General features: G+C 33.9%; 1 protein-coding gene across 4 annotated transcripts in view; it reads right to left on the bottom strand.

The window, feature by feature from the left end:
• Nucleotides 1-20,760, bottom strand: part of METTL25 (methyltransferase like 25) — a 124,790-nt gene that overhangs the window by 50,262 nt on the left and 53,768 nt on the right. For all 4 annotated transcript variants that reach the window (XR_004274682.1, XR_004274681.1, XM_032296903.1 and 1 more), the window contains exon 6: nt 3,494-3,588. Coding sequence is in view for 2 of the 4 variants with exons in the window: in XM_032296903.1 (XP_032152794.1) it covers nt 3,494-3,588 (95 nt within the window). In the remaining 2 variants the exon portion in view is untranslated. The remainder of the gene's footprint in view (nt 1-3,493; nt 3,589-20,760) is intronic.

Below are 20,760 nucleotides of genomic sequence, written 5' to 3'. Positions count from 1 at the left end.
TTTTGGTCTGTGTGATTTACAATTCAAATCAAATTCACATATGATCAAGTGCCAGGTAGAAGAGAAAGTAATATGTATTGTTACAATTTTATATATACTAGTTTTTACATTTGTATTTATTTAAAATCCAAAACATTTTTTACAAAATATTTCCTAACATTTCTAATAAGTACTCATAATTCAAAATGTATAAAAGACTTGTCATAATTTAAATAAGGAACAGTTTTCTGAAACTTTGAGTTTTTAGATATAATTCTACATATATATAATTTTTAAACTAAATTTGATTTTTAAAATTTAAAATTTAATCTAAAAAATTTAAATTAGAAAATATTTCAAACACAGAAAAGTAATACATGTATACGAGATGTGGATATACTTGCTACTCAAATTTAAAATACCCATATTTGCTTCAGGTCTTTAGATTTTTATAAATGAAACCTGTTCACTTATAACTAAATCACACACTTCTAAAATGAAAAGATAATTTACAGATTATCTTTTTATAAGAGCAATTTTTGCAGATACACAAGATCACTGACAAGTAACTTTCCTCAAGTTGCATAGCTAGTTAGCAAAAAACTGAACAACTAAAAACTTGTTCTTTGAATCCTGCTTTATTCTCATATCCTCACACCATGTAGAGTTAGTGGGAAAAGGAGTTCACTGCATGAAAACTGGCTTCACAGAAATGGTTTAAAGAAAAAAAATGTAATTTTCCCATTTAGTTGAAGGATACCTTCACTGAACATCCGGAGCCAAGTAGAATGTTATGAATACAGTAGACAGCTATTACATAACTTTCATATTGTTAAACAGCAACAAGTTCAGAACAGATTTATCACTGAAGATAATAAGGAGTTTTCATTTATGGTATTCCTTGTGCCAATTTCAGATTAAATTTTTGTTATAAATTTTCCTAAAGGCTGAACTGAATTAAAAAAAAAAAAGAGTCTTTAAAAAGGTGATTTGGTGTCAATAAAAATATCATCTACCCCAGGACTGCTTTTGGTATGTGTTACCGATGAGCTTAATTTAGAAATAGAAATAAGAAATTTTTATTACATAATAAGAGATAATCAGGTAGGTGGTTAAAAAGTGTTTTGCAAACATTAATACTGTTCTGGAACACTGACAAAGAGGATGAAGAAAACATACTAAGTATTCATTTCATACTAGTCCGGAATAATTTAGAGGTTTTATCAGGCTTAAGGTATGCTAATGAGATTGCTCAAATTTAATTAATATTTTGTGTCTGGTTAGTATCCGTAACTGTTTATTTGAAAGCATTCCCCAGAAAAGTATCTTTTTTTTTTTTTTTTTAAAAAAGGATATTACTAGGAAATTGCCAAAACAATTTCTGAGTACGGTTTAAGCTTTGAATATTTGTCAAAAATGTCAGTTATGAAGCAAAAGGTAATAAAATAAGATATATTAAAAGATTTGTTCTTACACTTTCCAGCATTACTTTGGAATCAAAAAAATAAGTCAAGGTGGGTAGGGCATTCCACACGCAGCTGACATTGGTCAGGACAAGTTAAGACCAGCATGGTCTGTTAATTCTGTATTTACAGAATTCATTTTCCAAAGTCTTCTTTTTGGTTCTTTGAATGCTTAATAGAAATCATGATTTTTTTACAGATACAATATATTATTTTGACTTTCTAAGGGATATTACACAGTTCTTTCCTCTTAGATCATCTACATTTCTACCCAGCTGCTTTTTTTTTTTTCCTTCTTTAAAATCTAATCTTTATTTTTTTGTTGGACTTCCCTTAGATATCTATTGACTTTTGGCTTTCTGTTAGTAATTAAAATGAGGATGACATAAATCTGATTAGAAGTATTTTGCTTACGAGTGAAGACTGTTAGTTGTGGGTCTCACCACAAAGGGATAGATCTATCTTGTTACACTGTAAAGTCCCTGATGCCAATATCTTGAGGTCTTTTCTCTGAGGCTAGTTAGATTCACTTTAAAAAGACTATTTCAATTTATTACATCAAGGGTTAACACTAGCTACAGCATTTTGATGCTCAAGTTATCACAAGAAGAACCTGTCATTCTAACAAGACCTTGAACAAGTACCATTTACTAGAGAGTGAGAGAACAAGACAAATTTCCAGAAAAGTAGTTTAAATGGGGCTACAAAAGAAAACTATTCTGTTAGCATAAATATATTTCTAAGATAATTCTAGTGAATATAACTTAGAACACTGGCACACTATTTCTTACACTGCTATGTAACAAAAGCATAGAAACAATGGACTCTAAAAGAATTAGTTTACTTTGCAGTTGGACATTAAACATATTATTTAATCAACGGTATTTTATTTTTTATTTTCTTAAATTTTTTATTGTATAAATTTAAAGTATACAATGTGATTTTTAATATATGTATATAAATATATGTATGTATAAATATATATATATATATGTCTAAATAGATAGATAGACATATGAACAGTTCCCAACTTTCAACTTTGTGATAGTGCAAAAGCGATATGCATTCAGCAGATACTATACTTTGACAACTCATACAACCATTCTATTTTTCACTTTTCATATAGTTTTCAATAAATTGAATGAGATATTCGATACTTTATTATAAAATGGGCTTTGTGTTAGATGATTTTTGCCCAACTGTAGGTTAATATAAGTGTTCTGACCATGTTTAAAGTAGTCTAAGTTAAGCTATGATATTTGGTAAGTTATGTGTATTAAGTGCATTTTTGTGTCAAGATAGTTTCAATGTATGAAGGGTTTACTAGGATATAACCCCATCATAAGCTGAGCAGCATCTGTATCTAGATAGATATGTTATTAATAACATATCCACCATCTTACATAATTACCTTTTGTGTGTGTGTGCAATAAGAGCACCTAAAATCTACTCGTAGATTTCCGTTATATAATACAATATTAACTATAGTCCTTACGTTGTACTTCAGATCTCTAAATTTATTAATCCTACATAGCTACAACATTTTAAATTTCTGAAAATGCAAAAATCACTTACATTATTCAAATCATTTCTTTGTAAAGTGACATAGTGCCATGAACAGAGAACATTATGGGCTAGAGTGTTCTAGATCTGAGGGCACTAGTAAAGTGCAGCACAATAAACGTTTTAATTAGATAGTTACTTCATCTCTCAGTTAGCTTAATATTTTTCCCATTCTATAAAGATTTAGGAAACAAAATGATCTGCTATAAAGAAATACAAACCACAGAGCTTTGGATAAAGTACTGAACACTTTACATTATTTTTATATAATAATTGGAATAATTATATATAACTTTTGTTATGACACTGCATGTACAGTGGATATTGTTTAAAGGGCAAGCCATTTTTTTCTTATAATTTCCAATGCACAAAAGCATTTATGATGCTGTTCTGCAAAATTTGGCATTGAATATATGATACTAGCCCAAAATAATAAATTCTGCAACATCTGGATGAAGCTGTTATTCCAGGAAAAAATATAACCATACCAAACATGCTGACATTCTGGCATTACGACCACAGCACCATTTCTCTTCCTTTAAATAGCGGCACATTGGAAATCCCCACTTTTCCTGAGTACATTCTGCAGATGCAGGAAAAATATGAATTACTTAAATAAAATTCTTCCATTTTCAGTTAAGATAAATAATCTACTGAGAAAGCAAATCAGTCACTGAGAAAGTTAAACAGTAGTTAAACATGGAAATGGTGATGTTTAACAGTTCATTCCAGTTTGTTAATTGAAAGCATACTAATGTTATGAAAATGGTATTTGCTCAACACAGCTGCTTTGTGTTTAAGTTCCAAGTCTGGTACCAACCAATTTGCCAAAACAATTTCTCTAAGATTTAGCAATTTAAAATGCAAATACTCTTGATATTCAGCTAACTACAGGAGACAAGCAATGAGATACTAAAAATTTATTGCTAACCTGACTTTTTTTTTTAAAAGTGACTTACATTGACATTTGGCAATTTATTATAGAACAATATAAATTCATTCCTAACAATGTTGAAGCATCAGAATTTTTTTAGTCACTATGTTCCCATTTGGAAAAAGAACAGCTGTACAGGCTATTTTTTCATTATATTAAGAGACTGTAATATTTTCAACTATGACCCAGTTTGGCTCAATTGCACCTATATTTTACAATAAGAACAAAATTCAATGTTCATTACTTAATCACATATCTACTGCCTAACTTATTCAGTTACACAAGTAATGTGGTGATGTTCAAATTCCTGATGTAGAACTATTAGTTCCATAGGGTTTTTGAAAAGGAAAAGAAAGCAATTTCAATTTTAAATTAAAGCCTGTAAATTTTTATTTTATTTTTTTAAAAAAGTGATAGGTAAAAGAAAGTTGAGATAAACATAAATATAAATTTCTATTATAAAAGGTAAAATAAAATAAAAACAAAAAAGTGCTTTATAAGAAAATGCAATTGGGATAGATTCAACTAAATAAACGTCTGTACCAGAAAATAAACGTCTGCTCAGATAAATTTTGATTAAAACAGAACAAGTTTAAATTTTACAATCACAGCCTGTGAAAGAGGTTTCTTTCAGGTATTAAATTAAAATTTATAATAGACGCCACTGAAAATCAGATGGAAGATATGGACCATCACCCCCAGGAATATAAATAACAATACAAATAAACAACTCAACAGCAAAACAATTCAATAATGCAATTAAAATATAGCGAAAGGATCTGAATAGACATTTCTGAAAAGATGGCATACAAATGGCCAACAGCTATATGAAAAAATGCTGAATATCACTAATCATCAGGGAAATGCAAATCAGATAGCCATATGAAAAACAATATGGAGGTTTCTCAAAAACCAAAACAAAAACAGAACTACCATACGTACAATCCAAAAATCCCATTACTGAATATTTATCCAAAGGAAAAGAATCAATACCTCAAAGGGATATCTACAATCACATGTTTATTGCTGCACTATCCACAATAGTAAAGATGAAATCATCCTAAGTATCCATCAAAAGATGAATAGATATAGATAAAGAAAATATGGTATTATAAACACAATAGAATACTATTGGTCCAAAAAAAATCCTGCATTTGCAGCAATATCGGTAGAAATGGAAGTCATTGTATTAAGTGAAATAAGCTAGGCACAGAAAGGCAAATATCACACATTTTCACTCATATATGACAGCTAAAAATGTTACCTCATGGAGATAGGGAGTAGAATGATAATTACCAGGGAGAGGTAGATGAAGAAAGGTAGATTAGCTGGTACAAACATACAATTGAATTGAAGGAGTAAGTTTTAATATTCAATAGCACAGTAGGTGGCTATAGTTAACAACAATATATTGTATATTTAAAAATAGCTAGAAAAGATTTGAAATGTTCCCAGTACACAAAAATGATAAAGGCTTGAGGTGATGGATATCCTGAATACCCTCTCTTGATCATTATACATTCTATGTATTTATCAAAATATCATACATACTCCATAAATATGTACAAATATTATTTATCAATGAAAATGTTAGTATATACACAGCACTCAATGTTGAGACACTATTGTAAGTCCTTTAAATGTATTAACTATCTTCAGTTCCTAGAACAATTCTGTGAAGTAGTTATACTATTATTCTCATGTTCCAGCCAGGGAAACTGAGAACAGACAGGTTAGATAAATTGTCTTACTTACAAATCTAGCACAAGGCAGTGCTGGAATTTAAACTCAGGCAATCTGACTCCAGAACTCATACTCTTAACCACCAAGCTATATAAATGTGCATTAACAAATGATTTCACTTACAGTTGCATAGGACTCATAGAGCCCTTGTAGCCTATCCAAGTTCTAGGGATTCTGGGCTACTTCTATTTCCAAGATGACTTCAAACAGTGGTTTGGGTTTTACTGAAGGTTTTATGATTTAACTGAGACATGATTATTGTTAAATGAAAGGGTTACAATAAGTATTTTATTATTTTTCTGACAAATAGAAAAAAAAAACGATCTCACTGTAAAAAGTGAAGGGCTAGAGAGATGGGGCTGTGCTATTTTATTCAAACTGTTTTATTACTAAGCAATAAAATCCCTAGTTCCCCCCTTCCCCATCCATTCCCTCCTTGTTCGCTGTAGTAACAGAGCACTCAAATGTTGAGATTAGAGGCTGCAATTCTCAGATTTCCATGCAGCTACTAGGATAGCTACAAGACTAGGTTGCAGCCAACTGAATGTGGGCAGAAATCCTATATGCAAATTCTAGATCATATACTTAAAAGGGATGTGGGGGTATGCTCTTTCACCCACACTTTCCACCCCTACCTGCTTACTTCACTTCTTTTCTGTCTGGAATGTGTTCACGGTACCAAGCAAACTAAGACCATGCAAATAAGAGCAGTAGAGAGTGGCGCAAAGAAATAGAAGAATCTTAGATTCCTATAAGACTTTTCGGTTCAGGGCTTCTAGAGTAGCTCTACTTGTTGGCCTCTAGATTGAAATATACATGTTCCTGTGTCTTGTATAAAGTCACTGTTACTTTGGTTCTAAATCTATTTTACATTTAAATCTTCATCTTAACCTAATGTTTGCCAAACATTTTATAGCTCAGCACTCTTGGAGTATAGCAAAATTTGTATGTCACACTAGAATAAACAGATAAGGATGACTGGTCACAGGCAAAACCCAGGGAACAAAGGAAACAGTGTCTCAGGAATGACCATAAAACATTCATGGCACAGTACTTAAATACCTCTGTTCTAATTAATACAGAAGTCTTTTTCTGAGGATGTGCTATTTGAGCAGAGACTTAAATCTAATAAAGAAGCATGCCATGAGAAAAAGATTTAACGAAATGTGAAACGAAATTTAAAAACTGAGCTTCCAGTAGGATATATTCTCCAAAAACAAAATAGAGAATATCTCACAACTTAAAATGATAATTGACTAGCAGTTTCTTTTTAGGTATGCTTTAGCTTTTCTTTTTTCTTTTTTTAAATTATACTTCAAGTTCTGGGGTACATGTGCAGATCATGCAGAATTGTTACATAGGTATACACATGCCATGGTGGTTTGCTGCATTCCCCCGTCATCCAAATTAGGTATTTCTCAGAATGTTATCCCTCCCCAATCCCTCTACCCCCTAGCTCCCCCAACCCACAACAGGCCCCAGTATGTGATGTTCTCCTCCCTGTGTCCATGTGTTTTCATTGTTCAACACCCACTTATGAGTGAGAACAAGCGGTATTTGGTTTTCTGTTCTTGTGTCAGTTTGCTGAGAATGATGGTTTCCAGCTTCATCCATGCCCCTGCAATGGACATGAGCTCATCCTTTTTATGGCTGCATAGTATTCCATGGGTTATATGTGCCACATCTTCTTTATCCAGTCTATCATTGATGAGCATTTGGGTTAGTTCCAGGTCTTTGCTATGGCAAACAGTGCCACAGTGAACATACATGTGCATGTGTCTTTAAAACAGAATGCTTTATAATCCTTTGGGTATATACCCAGTAATGGGATTGCTGGGTCAAATGGTATTTCTATTTCTAGATCCTTAAGGAATCGCCACAATGTCTTCCACAGTGGTTGAACTATTTTACACTCTCACCAACAGTGTAAAAGCATTCCTATTTCTCCACATCCTCTCCAGCATCTGATGTCTCCAGATTTTTTAACGATTGCCATTCTAACTGGTGTGAGATGGTATCTAAATGTAGTTTTGATTTGCATTTCTCTAATGACAAGTGTTAAGGAGTCTTTTTTCATAAGTTTGTTGGCTGCATAAATGTCTTCTTTTGAAAAGTATCTCTTCATATCCTTTGCCCACTTTTTGATGGGGTTGTTTTTTTCTTGTAAATTTAAGTTCTTTGTAGATTCTGTATATTAGCCCTTTGTTAGATGGATAGGTTGCAATTTTTTTAACTTCTTCTAATATCCTAACCAAATACCTACAAACAAACAAAGTTGTAGCACTTGAAGAAAAAGAGATGAAAGTCAACATAGTGCAGAATACGAAAAAAAAATCCAAAAAACAATTGATGTGTAATGACAGCTATGATTAGTAGGCCATCACTGCTCTGTGATTTACCTTAGGCTGCCAGGAAAAAGGCTTGTCTACTTTTTGAAAATAGGCAGAGAGGTTTTCTCTCAGTGATAATCTAAAGAAAACTTGGACTGGAAAAAATACTACTGAATATTAGATTGAAAGGGGTACAGTATATCTAAAAAATATACTATACTGGAAAGGGTATATTATTAGAAGAAAAAAACTAATATAAGAAACCCGCAGCCAAGTATACTTCCAAATTATTGACCCACAGAAACTAGGAGAGATAATAAATAATTATTGTGACTATAAGCCATTGAATTTTGGGGTGATTTCTTTCACAGCATTAGATAACACATACAGTCTACAGTTACCAATGAGAAGTAAGGAGGTATGTGGGAAAAACATCCACTGTTTGAAGAGTATGGGTAGTGTGCTTCATTATAAGAGTTAGGTTTTGATTGGGTGAGAAAATAAAGAAACTTTCAGAAAAGAGGCAAAATATATAGGCAATTTTGATAATGACCGACTGTGAATTCCAATAAATGGGACACTTAGTCAAAACCAGGGGCTTATTGAGATACCTTTGATTAGGGTCCTGGAAGGAAGAAATGACCTGCGAGTCCTCAGGGTCTGGTGGTAGCTGATATGAATAGGGATAAAAGGCATGATGGGATTAGCCATGAGATTCTAGAGACAAAGTGGTGTGAAGCAGTAAGTGTTGTCGTGGAGGAAAGGTGAGGTGAAAATTTTTCCAGGGGAACAGAGTTCTGGGCTTCCCAGTTGCTTTCTGGTGATAATGAGAAGATATGGCAGAGAAACACAGGATTCCTGGATTCTCTGTTGTCTCCAGATGATACTGACAGAAGCCAGCAAGGGAGTCATCACACATGGAGCTCACGGGGCTGTCACTGGAGAAGTGGAGCATAATAAAAGATGGTCTTACTTCAAGTATGTTTCCTGACTTGTGGTGATGAAGATTATTAGGCTGAAGGAGGGTTATGGTCTTTCTTAGAGCTCATAAAGTGACTACCACCACAACAAAAGCTGACAGAGGGTACTCAACCCATGTGTAAGAGAGGTTCCTCTTACATAACAATGCATGAAGGACAGAAGGGCAGTCTTACTTGACGCACCTGGCTCCCTGAATTCCTAATCAAAACACCTAGGAACTTTTAAGATACTAGTGCAGTTTACAGAAAATGCCAGCCTTGGCTCAAGGCTATATTAAAACACATCCCTCCTCTGGACACCATGAAGTTACAAAACCATCTTGAAGTTTTCTGAATCTGCATTAACAGTTTCCTCTGTGGTTGAGATCACAGTGGCCTCATACCTTTGCTCTTTTTCTAATGGAGTTAAATGTAAACAACTGATAAAGAGGCAGTAAATCCTCAATGTCAAAGCCTTTTATGTAGATCTTCAATATTATCTTCAGAATCTGTTTCATTAATTTCATTCTGACTGCAGTGAAGACTAAGCTCTTTCATAAACTACTTTGACGTATCAGTCTTCTCTTTGTGTTCATATACTCATATTCAAATCTAATCAAACTGAGCATTAATCACCCTTTATCAGTGAATCAAGCTGCTTTCTCTAGCCTCACTTCCATAATTTTGGAATAGATGAAGTCTCCTGTTTTCTATCCTATTTCTTAGTATTTCTTGCAAGCTTTAGAAACAATAATCTCCTCATTTTAAAGACTGTACTAGTTATTCCTTCTTGTGTTAATATCATTATCCACCTAATTAAACAAGCTTAAGCTTGTGGCCTTAATTCTCTTTATACTCCCTTACTGACTCATTACTCTCTATCTGGCTATGAAGTGTTCCTGTGGTTTCGTCCTGCCACTCCCACATAGTTTTAATACTTTCTTTGAACAAAGGCTCACAAACTCAAATACCTGCAGTGGTTAAACACATGTATAAAGTGGTAGGTAGACTGTAATAGGTATGAAGCCATTTGTATGGTAACCAAGTATCACATTTTCTGGGTCCTACTGCTTTTTAAAGCACAAGGTGGGCATAATAAGACTACCCAAATTGTCCAAAATTAGTCTGTGAGCACCCTTTGTCAGTGATAGCCAATTTGTAACCCTTGCACTATCTATACTCTTCCCCTAACTATATTCTTTGTCTAGGATAACTTAGCTATACCTCAATACACAATGATAATTATTGTATTAGATTTCTCAGGCTGCAGTAACAAATAACCACAAACTGGGTAGCTTAAGACAACAGAAACTTATTCTCTCACAAATCTAGATGCCAGAAGTCCAAAATCAAGCTGTTAGCTAGGCCACACACCCTTTGAAGTTTCTAGGGAAAAATACTTCATCGTCTCTTCCATTACCTGGTTTCTGGTGATTACTGGCAATCCTTGTCATTTTCTACGTGTCTTTACATGGCAGTTTTCTGTGTGTCTCTGTGCTCTCTTCCTAGGATATTAATTGTTGGATTTAGGGCATACCCAACCCAGTACAATGATCCCATTTTAACTAATTAAATTTGCAAAGACTCACTTTTCAAATAAGGTCATATTTTGAATTTCATGAACATGACTTTTTGGGAGGCATTAATCAACCTACTACCACTCCTAAATTATATCTACATTCCTATGCTCTTCTGTGAGATCTAGTTTTGCATTATCAATACCCTAACCACCATTTCCAAATAGATATTTCACTGGCACCTTAAAATCAACATGTCCAAAATAAAACTAACTTCATAATACACATATAGATATCATGAAGTTTCATAGTAACTGGCACTAATATTTATTCATTTACACAAGTCAAAAAATTCAGGAGATGTCTTTGACACTTTCTCATTCATAGTTTGTTTTAGAAATTCCTGTTTATCTCCTAAATATTCCTCAAATATATAAATTCTCTATTTTTACCAGTCCCAAACTACCTGTTGTGTTACAATAGTTTCTTGATGGGTGTGCCAACATCCACTCTTGCACCCTTTTATTCCAACCTCAATTCTGCAACCATGATGATATTTTAAAGCTGTGTAAACCTCACCAGGGCTGGACAAGGTGGCTCACCCCTGTAATCCCAGCATTTTGGGAGTCCAAGGTGGGCAGATCACCTGAGGTCAGGTCAACCTGGCCAACATGGCGAAACCCTGTCTCTACCAAAAATACAAAAATTATCTGGGTATGGCGGCACACTCCTGTAATCCCAGCTACTTGGGAGGCTGAGGTAGGAGAATCACTTGAACCCAGGGGATTGCACCACTGGGCAATAGAATGAGACTACGCTCCAAAAAATAAATTAAAAAAAAAATAATAATAAATAAATTTAAACCTCATCAGTTCACTTTCCTGTTTAACAAATCCTTCTTCTCCTTAACAAATTGTTTTTCTCCTTTTAAGACTCCATTCCTTAATATGATTAACAAAATCCTACATGATCTGCTAGTGCCTAGTTTGCCAGTTGCATTTCACGCTTTGTTGTTTCCACCATTAATTTGGATTTTTTATTTGATATATATTTATTGAGTATTTAACATGGGCCAGTCACTCAATTCATGGCTAAATATTCTTTAGTTTCAATGAACAATTCATACCTAATATGTATTTTTCCTCACCCTTTTTCTTCTTAAAATTGTTTTATTCAGGTACGGTTGATATATAAAAAGCTGTAGTTATGTTATGTATACAACTTTATGTGTTTGGAGATAAGTCAACACCTGTAAAACTATCAACATATCATCATTAACAATGCCAAAAATTTGTTCATTACCTCTAAAAGTTTTCTCCTCCCTGTTTTCTTTCTCCTTTTGTAGTAAAAGCACTTAAAATAAGATCTACCCTTTTAGCAATTTTTAAGTATACAATACAATACTGTGAATCATAGGCCCTATATTATACATATACTAGATTTTCAAATTTTATTTTGTATAATCAAAACTTCATACTCTTTGACCAATACTTCCCTATTTCTCTCTCACTCAGACCCTGCTCTTGCTTCTGTGTTCAACTATTTAGATTTCACATACAAGTGAGATCATGCAGTATTTTTCTTTGCCTGGCTTAATTCACTTAAGATAATTTTCTCCGGGTCCATTCATATTGAAGAAAATGGCAGGACTTGCTTCTTTTTAAAGGCTGAATAATACTCCATTGTATGTATGTGCCACATTTTCTTTATCCATCTATTCATTAATGGAGTGGACCGATTCCTTATCTCGGGCTACTGTGAATAATATTGTAATAAATATAGGAATACAGATGAGATCCAGATTTCAATTCCTTTAGATACATACTCAAAAGTCAGAATGCGGAATCAAATAGTGAATCTACTTTTAATTTTTTGAGGAGTCTTCATATTGTTTTCCATGGGTGACTGCATCAATTTACATTCCTACCTACAAGACAAAAGAGTTCCCTTTATATACTTGTCAAGACTTGTCTTGTCAATTTTTTTTTTAATAAGTCATTTTAACAGGTATGAGGTGATACTTCATTGTGGTTTTAATTTGCCTTTCACTGATGATCAATAATGTTGAGCACCTTTCCATATATATGTTAGCTGTCTGTACAACTTCTTTAAAGCAGTGTTGAACTTATGGGGTTCTGGGTGGCCAGGCACATTGTCCAGTATCATATCAAAACAACTTAATAAGCAGCCCCTTAGGAAAAGGTACTTCATTACTTCAGACATAGCACTGATGAAATCAATCCAGAAAAAGGGTTCTTGTCCAGGCCTTCTTGTTGTACAACTGAAAAGTGGGCAACTGATGCTTATCTTTTCCCTTCAAGGCTCAGGAGTTAGTAGTTTTAGAGATAAGGGCATTCCTGATGATACACTTGATTGAATTTTGAACAAAACAGTAGACTTGGCCTATTTCTTCCTGCCTTAAATCCTGGTGATTGCTTCTTTTCCTCATTAAGTGTTCTTTGTGGCATTAAAAATCTAGAATGGGGCACTTTTATCGGCACTAAAAATTTATTCAGGAAGATACCCTCTCTTTTCAATAATTTTCTTTTTTTTTCCCCCCATTTATTTATTTTATTGCATTTTAGGTTTTGGGGTACATGTGAAGAACATGCAAGATTGTTGCACAGGTACACACGTGGCAGTGTGATTTGCTGCCTTCCTCCCCATCACCTACATCTGGCATCTCTCCCCTTGCTATCTCTCCCCAGCTCCCCGCCCCCCACCGTCTCTCCCCTATTTCCCCCCAACTGACCCCAGTGTGTAGTGCTCCCCTCCTTGTGTCCATGTGTTCTCATTCTTCAACACCCGCCTATGAGTGAGAACATGTGGTGTTTGATCTTCTGCTCTTCTGTCAGTTTGCTGAGAATGATGGTTTCCAGGTTCATCTATGTCCCTACAAAGGACCCAAACTCATCGTTTTTGATGGCTGCATAATATTCCATGGTGTATATGTGCCACATTTTCCCTATCCAGTCTATCGTCGATGGGCATTTGGGTTGGTTCCAGGTCTTTGCTATTGTAAACAGTGCTGCAATGAACATTCGTGTGCACGTGTCCTTACAGTAGAACGATTTGTAATCCTCTGGATATATACCCAGTAATGGGATTGCTGGGTCAAATGGAATTTCTATTTCTAGGTCCTTGAGGAATCGCCACACTGTCTTCCACAATGGTTGAACTAATTTACACTCCCACCAACAGTGCAAAAGTGTTCCTATTTCTCCACATCCTCTCCAGCATCTGTTGTCTCCACATTTTTTAATGATCGCCATTCTAACTGGCATGAGATGATATCTCAATGTAGTTTTGATTTGCATTTCTCTGATGACCAGTGACGAGCATTTTTTCATATGTTTGTTGGCCTCATGTATGACTTCTTTTGTAAAGTGTCTGTTCATATCCTTTGCCCACTTTTGAACGGGTTTGTTAGTTTTTTTCTTGTCAATCTGTTTTAGTTCTTTGTAAATTCTGGATATCAGCCCTTTTTCAGATGGGTAAACTGCAAAAATTTTTTTCCCATTCTGTTGGTTGCCAATTCGCTCTAATGACTGTTACTTTTGCTGTGCAGAAGCTGTGGAGTTTGATTAGGTCCCATTTGTCTATTTTGGCTTTTGTTGCCAATGCTTTTGGTGTTTTGGTCATGAAGTCCTTAATGGCATCTGGGAACTTGTCTGCTACCTCTTGGCCAGCATAAGCTGCTTCTCCTATTATCTTGACAATTTGTCTCATGCCAAACCTCTTTCTAAAATCATCACACCAACCCCATTGACATTAAATTCCCCAGCTTTAAATCCTTTACTGATGTAGATTTAGATCCTTTTGCTTTAACTTGTCATATAAAGACTTCACTTTTTCTCATATCAAATTAGTGTTTATAGGTAGGCCTTTCTTTTAGCAATCATGTACCCACATAAAACCGTATTTCAAACCTTGCACTTTTTGTGTCTGCTGGCATAGCTTCACAGACAGCTTCACTAATTTTCTTTTCTTTTTTACAGTAGTCCTTACGACAGATTCATTAATCTTGAAATGGTGGTCAACTGCAGCTGCAGACCTCAACTATGGTACATACTAAGCAACTCAAGTTTTCTTGTCATGACTTCCTTCTTGGGAGCACTTACAGCATCACGAGTGGCACTTAGTATAGATGCCATGGTGTTATTCCAGGCTTATGGTATTATATTAAACAAGATGAGAAATATGCTAGAACTATGGAAGACCACTTTTTACTGCAATATGCAACTTACTGAAGAGACTAACTGCTCAAGTGGAGATGATTAGTGTCACACGTTTTTTAAAGTGGGTATTTGAAACATTAGACCTCATGAAATAGCAACAGGAGGGGGCTACAAAATTGTTACAGCAGACTAATATGCATTACAGTTAGTTCTATGCAGTCAAGATTTAATTCTGCACCTTTATGTTTGATGTTCCTTTACATTTCCACGTACTGCAAATAGTGCCATGCACGATTTATTTATCAAAACATACATACACACAAACTCAACCTGTTCGAAATTGAACAACTCTCATCTCAGTTCTGCTCTTTCTGCAGTTATATCCAGATCAATAAATGACAGCTCCATTCTTCCATTATTTTAGGTCAAAAGGCATTGATATATACTTGGCTTTTCTCTTTTGCAATTTCATATTAAGTGGGAATACATATAAAACACATTCAGAATTTAACCATTTCTTCCAAAGTTCTTCTCTGACCTGCACTATCACCACCTTTCATCTAGATTCCAGCAATAGTTCCCTAAGAAATTTCCTTGCTTTTTGTCACAACACTGTTTTAGCCATGCTGGTCTCTGTCCTTCCCTGAAAGGGCCAAAAGGCTCCTCCTTTAGGGTTTTTACTTGCTGCTCCCTCTGGCTGGAACACTATGTCTCCAAGATAGCTGCATGGCTTGCTCCCTCATCCTTCAACTCTCTGCTCAATGTCATCTAAACAACAAGGCCTCTCCTGGCTACTGTATATAAAACAGCATACCTTCAAACTCATTCACATTGCTTTATTTTTCTCCATAGTATTTATCATTATCTGATATACTAGACATATATGCTTGTTACTCTGTTGTCTCTACCTACTAGGAGGTAAATGACATGGGTGCAGAGACTTTTTTTTCACTTCTTATTCAAAAGTATATGACACATTGTAGACACTCAATAAATATTTTTGAAAGAATATATAAATGTATGAATGAAAGATTACATTCAGTTTGAATCCTTTTGTCAGAAAACAGTATTTGTACATGTACACATTTGTATATGTATATGCATAGCCAGAAACATGTGAAGTGAGTGTCACATGTGATGCTGAACAAACTTACTTTTTAACATATATGCTTGCATACTTTCAGAATTTATGAGAATATATTTGTTACTTATGTTGAAAGGTAAATACAGAAATAAATGCTGTTTTATATTTTGGGTTCATTCATAGTTGAAAGTCCTTTACTAAAGTTTCCTTTTTTGTGTGTCACATGCATCTATGTCACTTTTATAATGCTTTGAAACAATAAAGTAAAATTTGGGAGATAGGTATCTTATACTCTCCCACAAAATATGGTTGTTTTTTTTTTTTAAAAAAGGTCAAATATTTATCATTTACTAGCCATTTTACCTTGATTTTAAACATTAGTCTGTTCCATGTTATTTTCTTTAAGGATTGACTAAGACTCCTTAGGTTTCCTTAAAAATATCCTTCAAGAATATCTGAAGAACTGCCATGTAGATTGACATACTCTCAAGTAAACATGACATCTCAGTTTTAGTTTCAAGTTTAGAAACTCATTTCCCATCTTAGAATTTTATAGTTTTATAATTAGCATCAGAGATTATAGGACAATTCTATAAAGTTTTCTTGATTTTCATTTCAGATTTTAAACAAGGCCACATATATATGATATTCAAAATATTGCCTAAGGATAAAAGGTGTATTAAATATTATATTGAACTATCAAGATTTATGAAGTACATACATACTGGTTTCTAAAATATATTAAAAATAAAAGAATAGGCCCAGCATGGTGGCTTGCACCTGTAATCCCAGCATTTTGGGAGCCCGAGGTGGGCAGAGTACTTGAGCCTACGAGTTCAACACCAGCCTGAGCAACATGATGAAATGCTATCTTTATGACAAAAAATAATAATAATAATACAAAAATTAGCAGGGTGTGGTGTCATGAGCCAGTAGTCCCAGCTACTTGGGAGGTTGGGGAGGGAGGATTGCCAGAGCCCAGGTGAAGGCTACAATGAGCTATGATCACGATACTGCACTGTAGGCTAGACAAGAGAGTGAGAACCTGTCAACACACACACACACACACACACACACACACACACACAAAAGGATAAGTATAATTAAATCATTATGTAAATCAGACTTATTCTTCAGCATTAATAAAAGATGAAGAATAAATTTAAAATAGTATAACCAGAAGAATAATAATATAGAAGACAATTTAAAAGTAGGCAAGCTCTAAAAATTGCTCTGCTCTTAAAATGATTAGAAAAAATGTGGGTGTAGAAATTAGTAATTTAAAAAGATAATGTTTATGGGCAGTTGTCAACAATGATTCAAATTGTAAAGCAGATACTTATAGAAAGATTCTAGAATTCAAGACATTTAATGAAAATCACAGCACAATGATTATAGGTTCATGGCAATTAACTTATTTATTCCATAAATATGGACTGAGCCTCTACTACTTTCTTTCTGCCTTCACCAGACTGTACCTTCAATTTAAGTCACTGAGATGCAGACTCTGTAATATGAATTTTTGTTTCATAGAAAATAAAAATGGAGGCCATTGGTAATAGTAAAATGTTAATGATTATAATAAAATGATTACATTTATTATCTCTAATTTGTTTCCTACTGTGCCATGCCAAGCTTGAGGGTTAATTTTATGTGTTAACTTGATTGAATCACAGGATGCTCAGATATCTGGTTAAACATGATTTCTGGATGGCCTGTGAGGGAGTTTTGGGAAGAAAGGAGTGCTGTAATTGATGGTCAGAATAAAGCAGACTGCCCTCCCTAATATGGATGGGCATCATCAAACCCATTGAAAAGTTAGGGGAAGGTTGAATTCTCTCCCACGCTACCTCATTGCATAAGCTGAGACATACGTCTTTTCTTGCCTTTGGACTGGGATTTACATCGTCAGCATTCCTAGTTCTCAGATCTTCAGTCTCACACAGGAATGTACACCACTGGCTTTCCTGGGTTTCCAGCCTATAGAGAGCATATTCTGGAACTTCTCAGCCTCCATAATTATGTCAGCCCCATTCTTAATAATAAATCTAATTACATGTGTGTGTATGAATACCCTACCTAGTATACCAGGTATATATAGCCCTATTTACAATATCCTTTATTTTCTACTTCTCATCTGCACTGCTAGTTCCATTATATGATCAAAGTACTAGTATTTCATTTATCCTTGGGGTAAAAGTGCAGGCTGAAAATGTAATTTCAAGGTATATGTATATAAGGTGTGATGTATATAAAAAAGAAAATAAACACCCAGTTTTAAAAGATATGTATATTACTTTAATGGAGCCCTATCTACATTAAAATATTTTTTATTAATGACTCAGTCCAGATACTACTGGCCTGGTATTTTCATGCATGACTATACAATGGCAAAACCCAGGTGTTGAGAGAAAACATTGTGTTGGTTTGGCAAACACTGTAATAGTTGCTTCCAGTGGAGTTTCTCACTATGTATAACAGGTTCCCTCTGCTGCAAAACTCTACCCTTGATAAAATAATTTACAATGAGATACATACGGAACACCTGAGATGATCTTTATACTGATATCACAGATGATGCTGTAACTTCATACCTATAAAAATTTCACACATTGTGTCAGATGGATGATAATGAAAAAAATTTAGACAACTTTCTGGTAATTTATTTACCATGGGAAAAAAGAAACGAGAACACTATGGCAAAATATTTTTCAAGTATCAAAATCTAGATTTATATATAAAATGAGTATCAAAGTATCAGTATCAAAACCTAGTTTTAAAGTTTTATACATAAAATGAGTAGATTGTAATCTATTTTTTTAAAACCTGTTTTATATTAATTTGACTGTCAACTCTCTAGCAAGAATTTCTGTCAGTTTTGCCTTCATATTACTTTATATGTAAAATATAAACTCTTCCTCTTTACTACTTCTTTTAAGTGGACATATTCATTTTCTATCTTGGATTTAAACACATTATTGGCTTCTTTTCTTTACCATGAACACAGGAAGAACTTCTTTATGCTGAATAAATCCAATCTGCATGAGCTTCAAAAGCCACTTTCTATTAGTCACAAAAAATAATGAGGTGCAAGCCAAAGAAAGAAAGAAGCAAAATATATTAAAGTTCCATTTCTAACTACTTCTAGGCAGCAAGAAGATGCCCCATGGCAAAAATAAAATCAGTGCCAGTATTCTAGAAAACATACAGTTGACTGAAGATCACATACAGCTGTCAGAGTGAGGTAACTGTGCACGGAATGCCAAGTACATCTAGAAATCTCTGTATTCATCCCACATTAATTGGCAAGAATGTTTCTGAGACAGAGGTCCAGTTGAACAGTGAGGAGTAATGCGATATTGTAACAAAAGCTTATAAACAGCTGAATCTATAAGGCTAGCAGTAGTCTACTGATCTGCTATACAATTGCAAAAAACAATCCCTAGACTAGCAACAACAGAAACTTAAGTTGAGATAGATTCTGATTGCTTCGCACTGAATTACTGAACAAACTAATACACTATTAATATTGACATAATTAAGAAAATAAATATATATACATTTGCTATAAATTATTGCTAGTTTTACTTCTTAAAACCCAAACATATAAAACTCAGAGAAACAACATTTATGGCCATTATTATACTCGTATAAATGTAAAAGTATAATTAAAAAAAATTCTTATTATATCCAAATGCAGAATCATAGCAGGAAAGTAGAGTATTTAAGAAAAAAATACTAAAACTAAATGTCTCAATAAAAATAAATAAGGTTAAATATAAATAATATGCATGTTTCAGGAAGCTACCTTTGTCATAGAATGATATCATTAGAGCCAGAAGACACAGAGGCCCCTCTTTTGCTTCACTAATTTACAGGCTAACTGATTCATCCAGGTCACAATACTGCAGAGACAGAGGAGCACTCTAGTGAGTCAAAGCATCTTTTCTTCTATGCAGTGTTTTTGTACACCCTTGGACATCTAGAAATCACTCTCTATGCTTGGAATGTAACTTATACATAACTCTAGTACAGTACCTATCAAACTGTATTATAATTGTTTTATCTGTAACAAAACCTATTACATTATATATTACTTTAAAATGTTTCATTTAGATATCCTCAGTATCTAGCAAAGTGGGCAATGGGTGCATACTTAGTTTGCTGAGTGTCTCCTAAATCTCAGCATATTCTATGTTGAATACATATTTATTGATACTTATGGCTCAATATTGTTGTTACTAAATTGGCTCTTAGGTTCTCATCATTTCAAAGTCTTCATTTTAGTTTCACAGTTTAAATTAGGAGTTGCTAAAAACTGTTCATGCCTCAATCTCCAGATTCTTGATAAAATACTAATGATTTATAGGAAGGCCAAAGAGAGTCATTGAAAATAATTAATTTAAAATATAATCAATCACATGAAATTGTTTTTTAAATCTTTCTTTTCTTCAAGGACTTATTTTAAAGTATAATCAATCACAAAATGTGTTTTAAAGCTTTATTTTTTTCAAATTTCATGTTAAAATTAATAGAAAAAAATTCTAATAATAAACAAGCAATGTGCTAGGGCATCATAGTAAGTAAAAAGAGTAAAATATTTCCTCTTCAACTTGGAAGAAGTTTATGAATCTGGAAAATCCCAGTGAGATTCCACTGACAAATTGGAGCCTTTATATGAAAAGTTCAATGTCTGAAATAGAAACAAACTTAGAAAGCATAAATATTATTTTGTATTTGTCAAAAGAAAGTAAACTCATTCTTTTAACAAATAATATATTTAGCAACTGATATATGCCAGATACTATTTGGTATACTTACTATAACACAGATAAGGTGATTTGCAGCTTAAACATGCAAATTCAGTTAGTCAGAACAAACATAAATTTATATAGCACTGTTTTACAAACTGTAGGTGAAAGCCAGTGGAATGGCTGGCTCTTAATGGGTCCAGAGGGAGCTGACTGTGTGCATCTCTTCCCATCTCCGCATTTACTGACATAAGGTTGG

This window comes from Sapajus apella, unplaced genomic scaffold (genome assembly GCF_009761245.1).
Source record: "Sapajus apella isolate SASKATOON/1434 unplaced genomic scaffold, GSC_monkey_1.0 scaffold2, whole genome shotgun sequence".
Classification (NCBI taxonomy): domain Eukaryota; kingdom Metazoa; phylum Chordata; class Mammalia; order Primates; family Cebidae; genus Sapajus; species Sapajus apella.
This window is presented reverse-complemented; position numbering and strand designations above follow the sequence as displayed.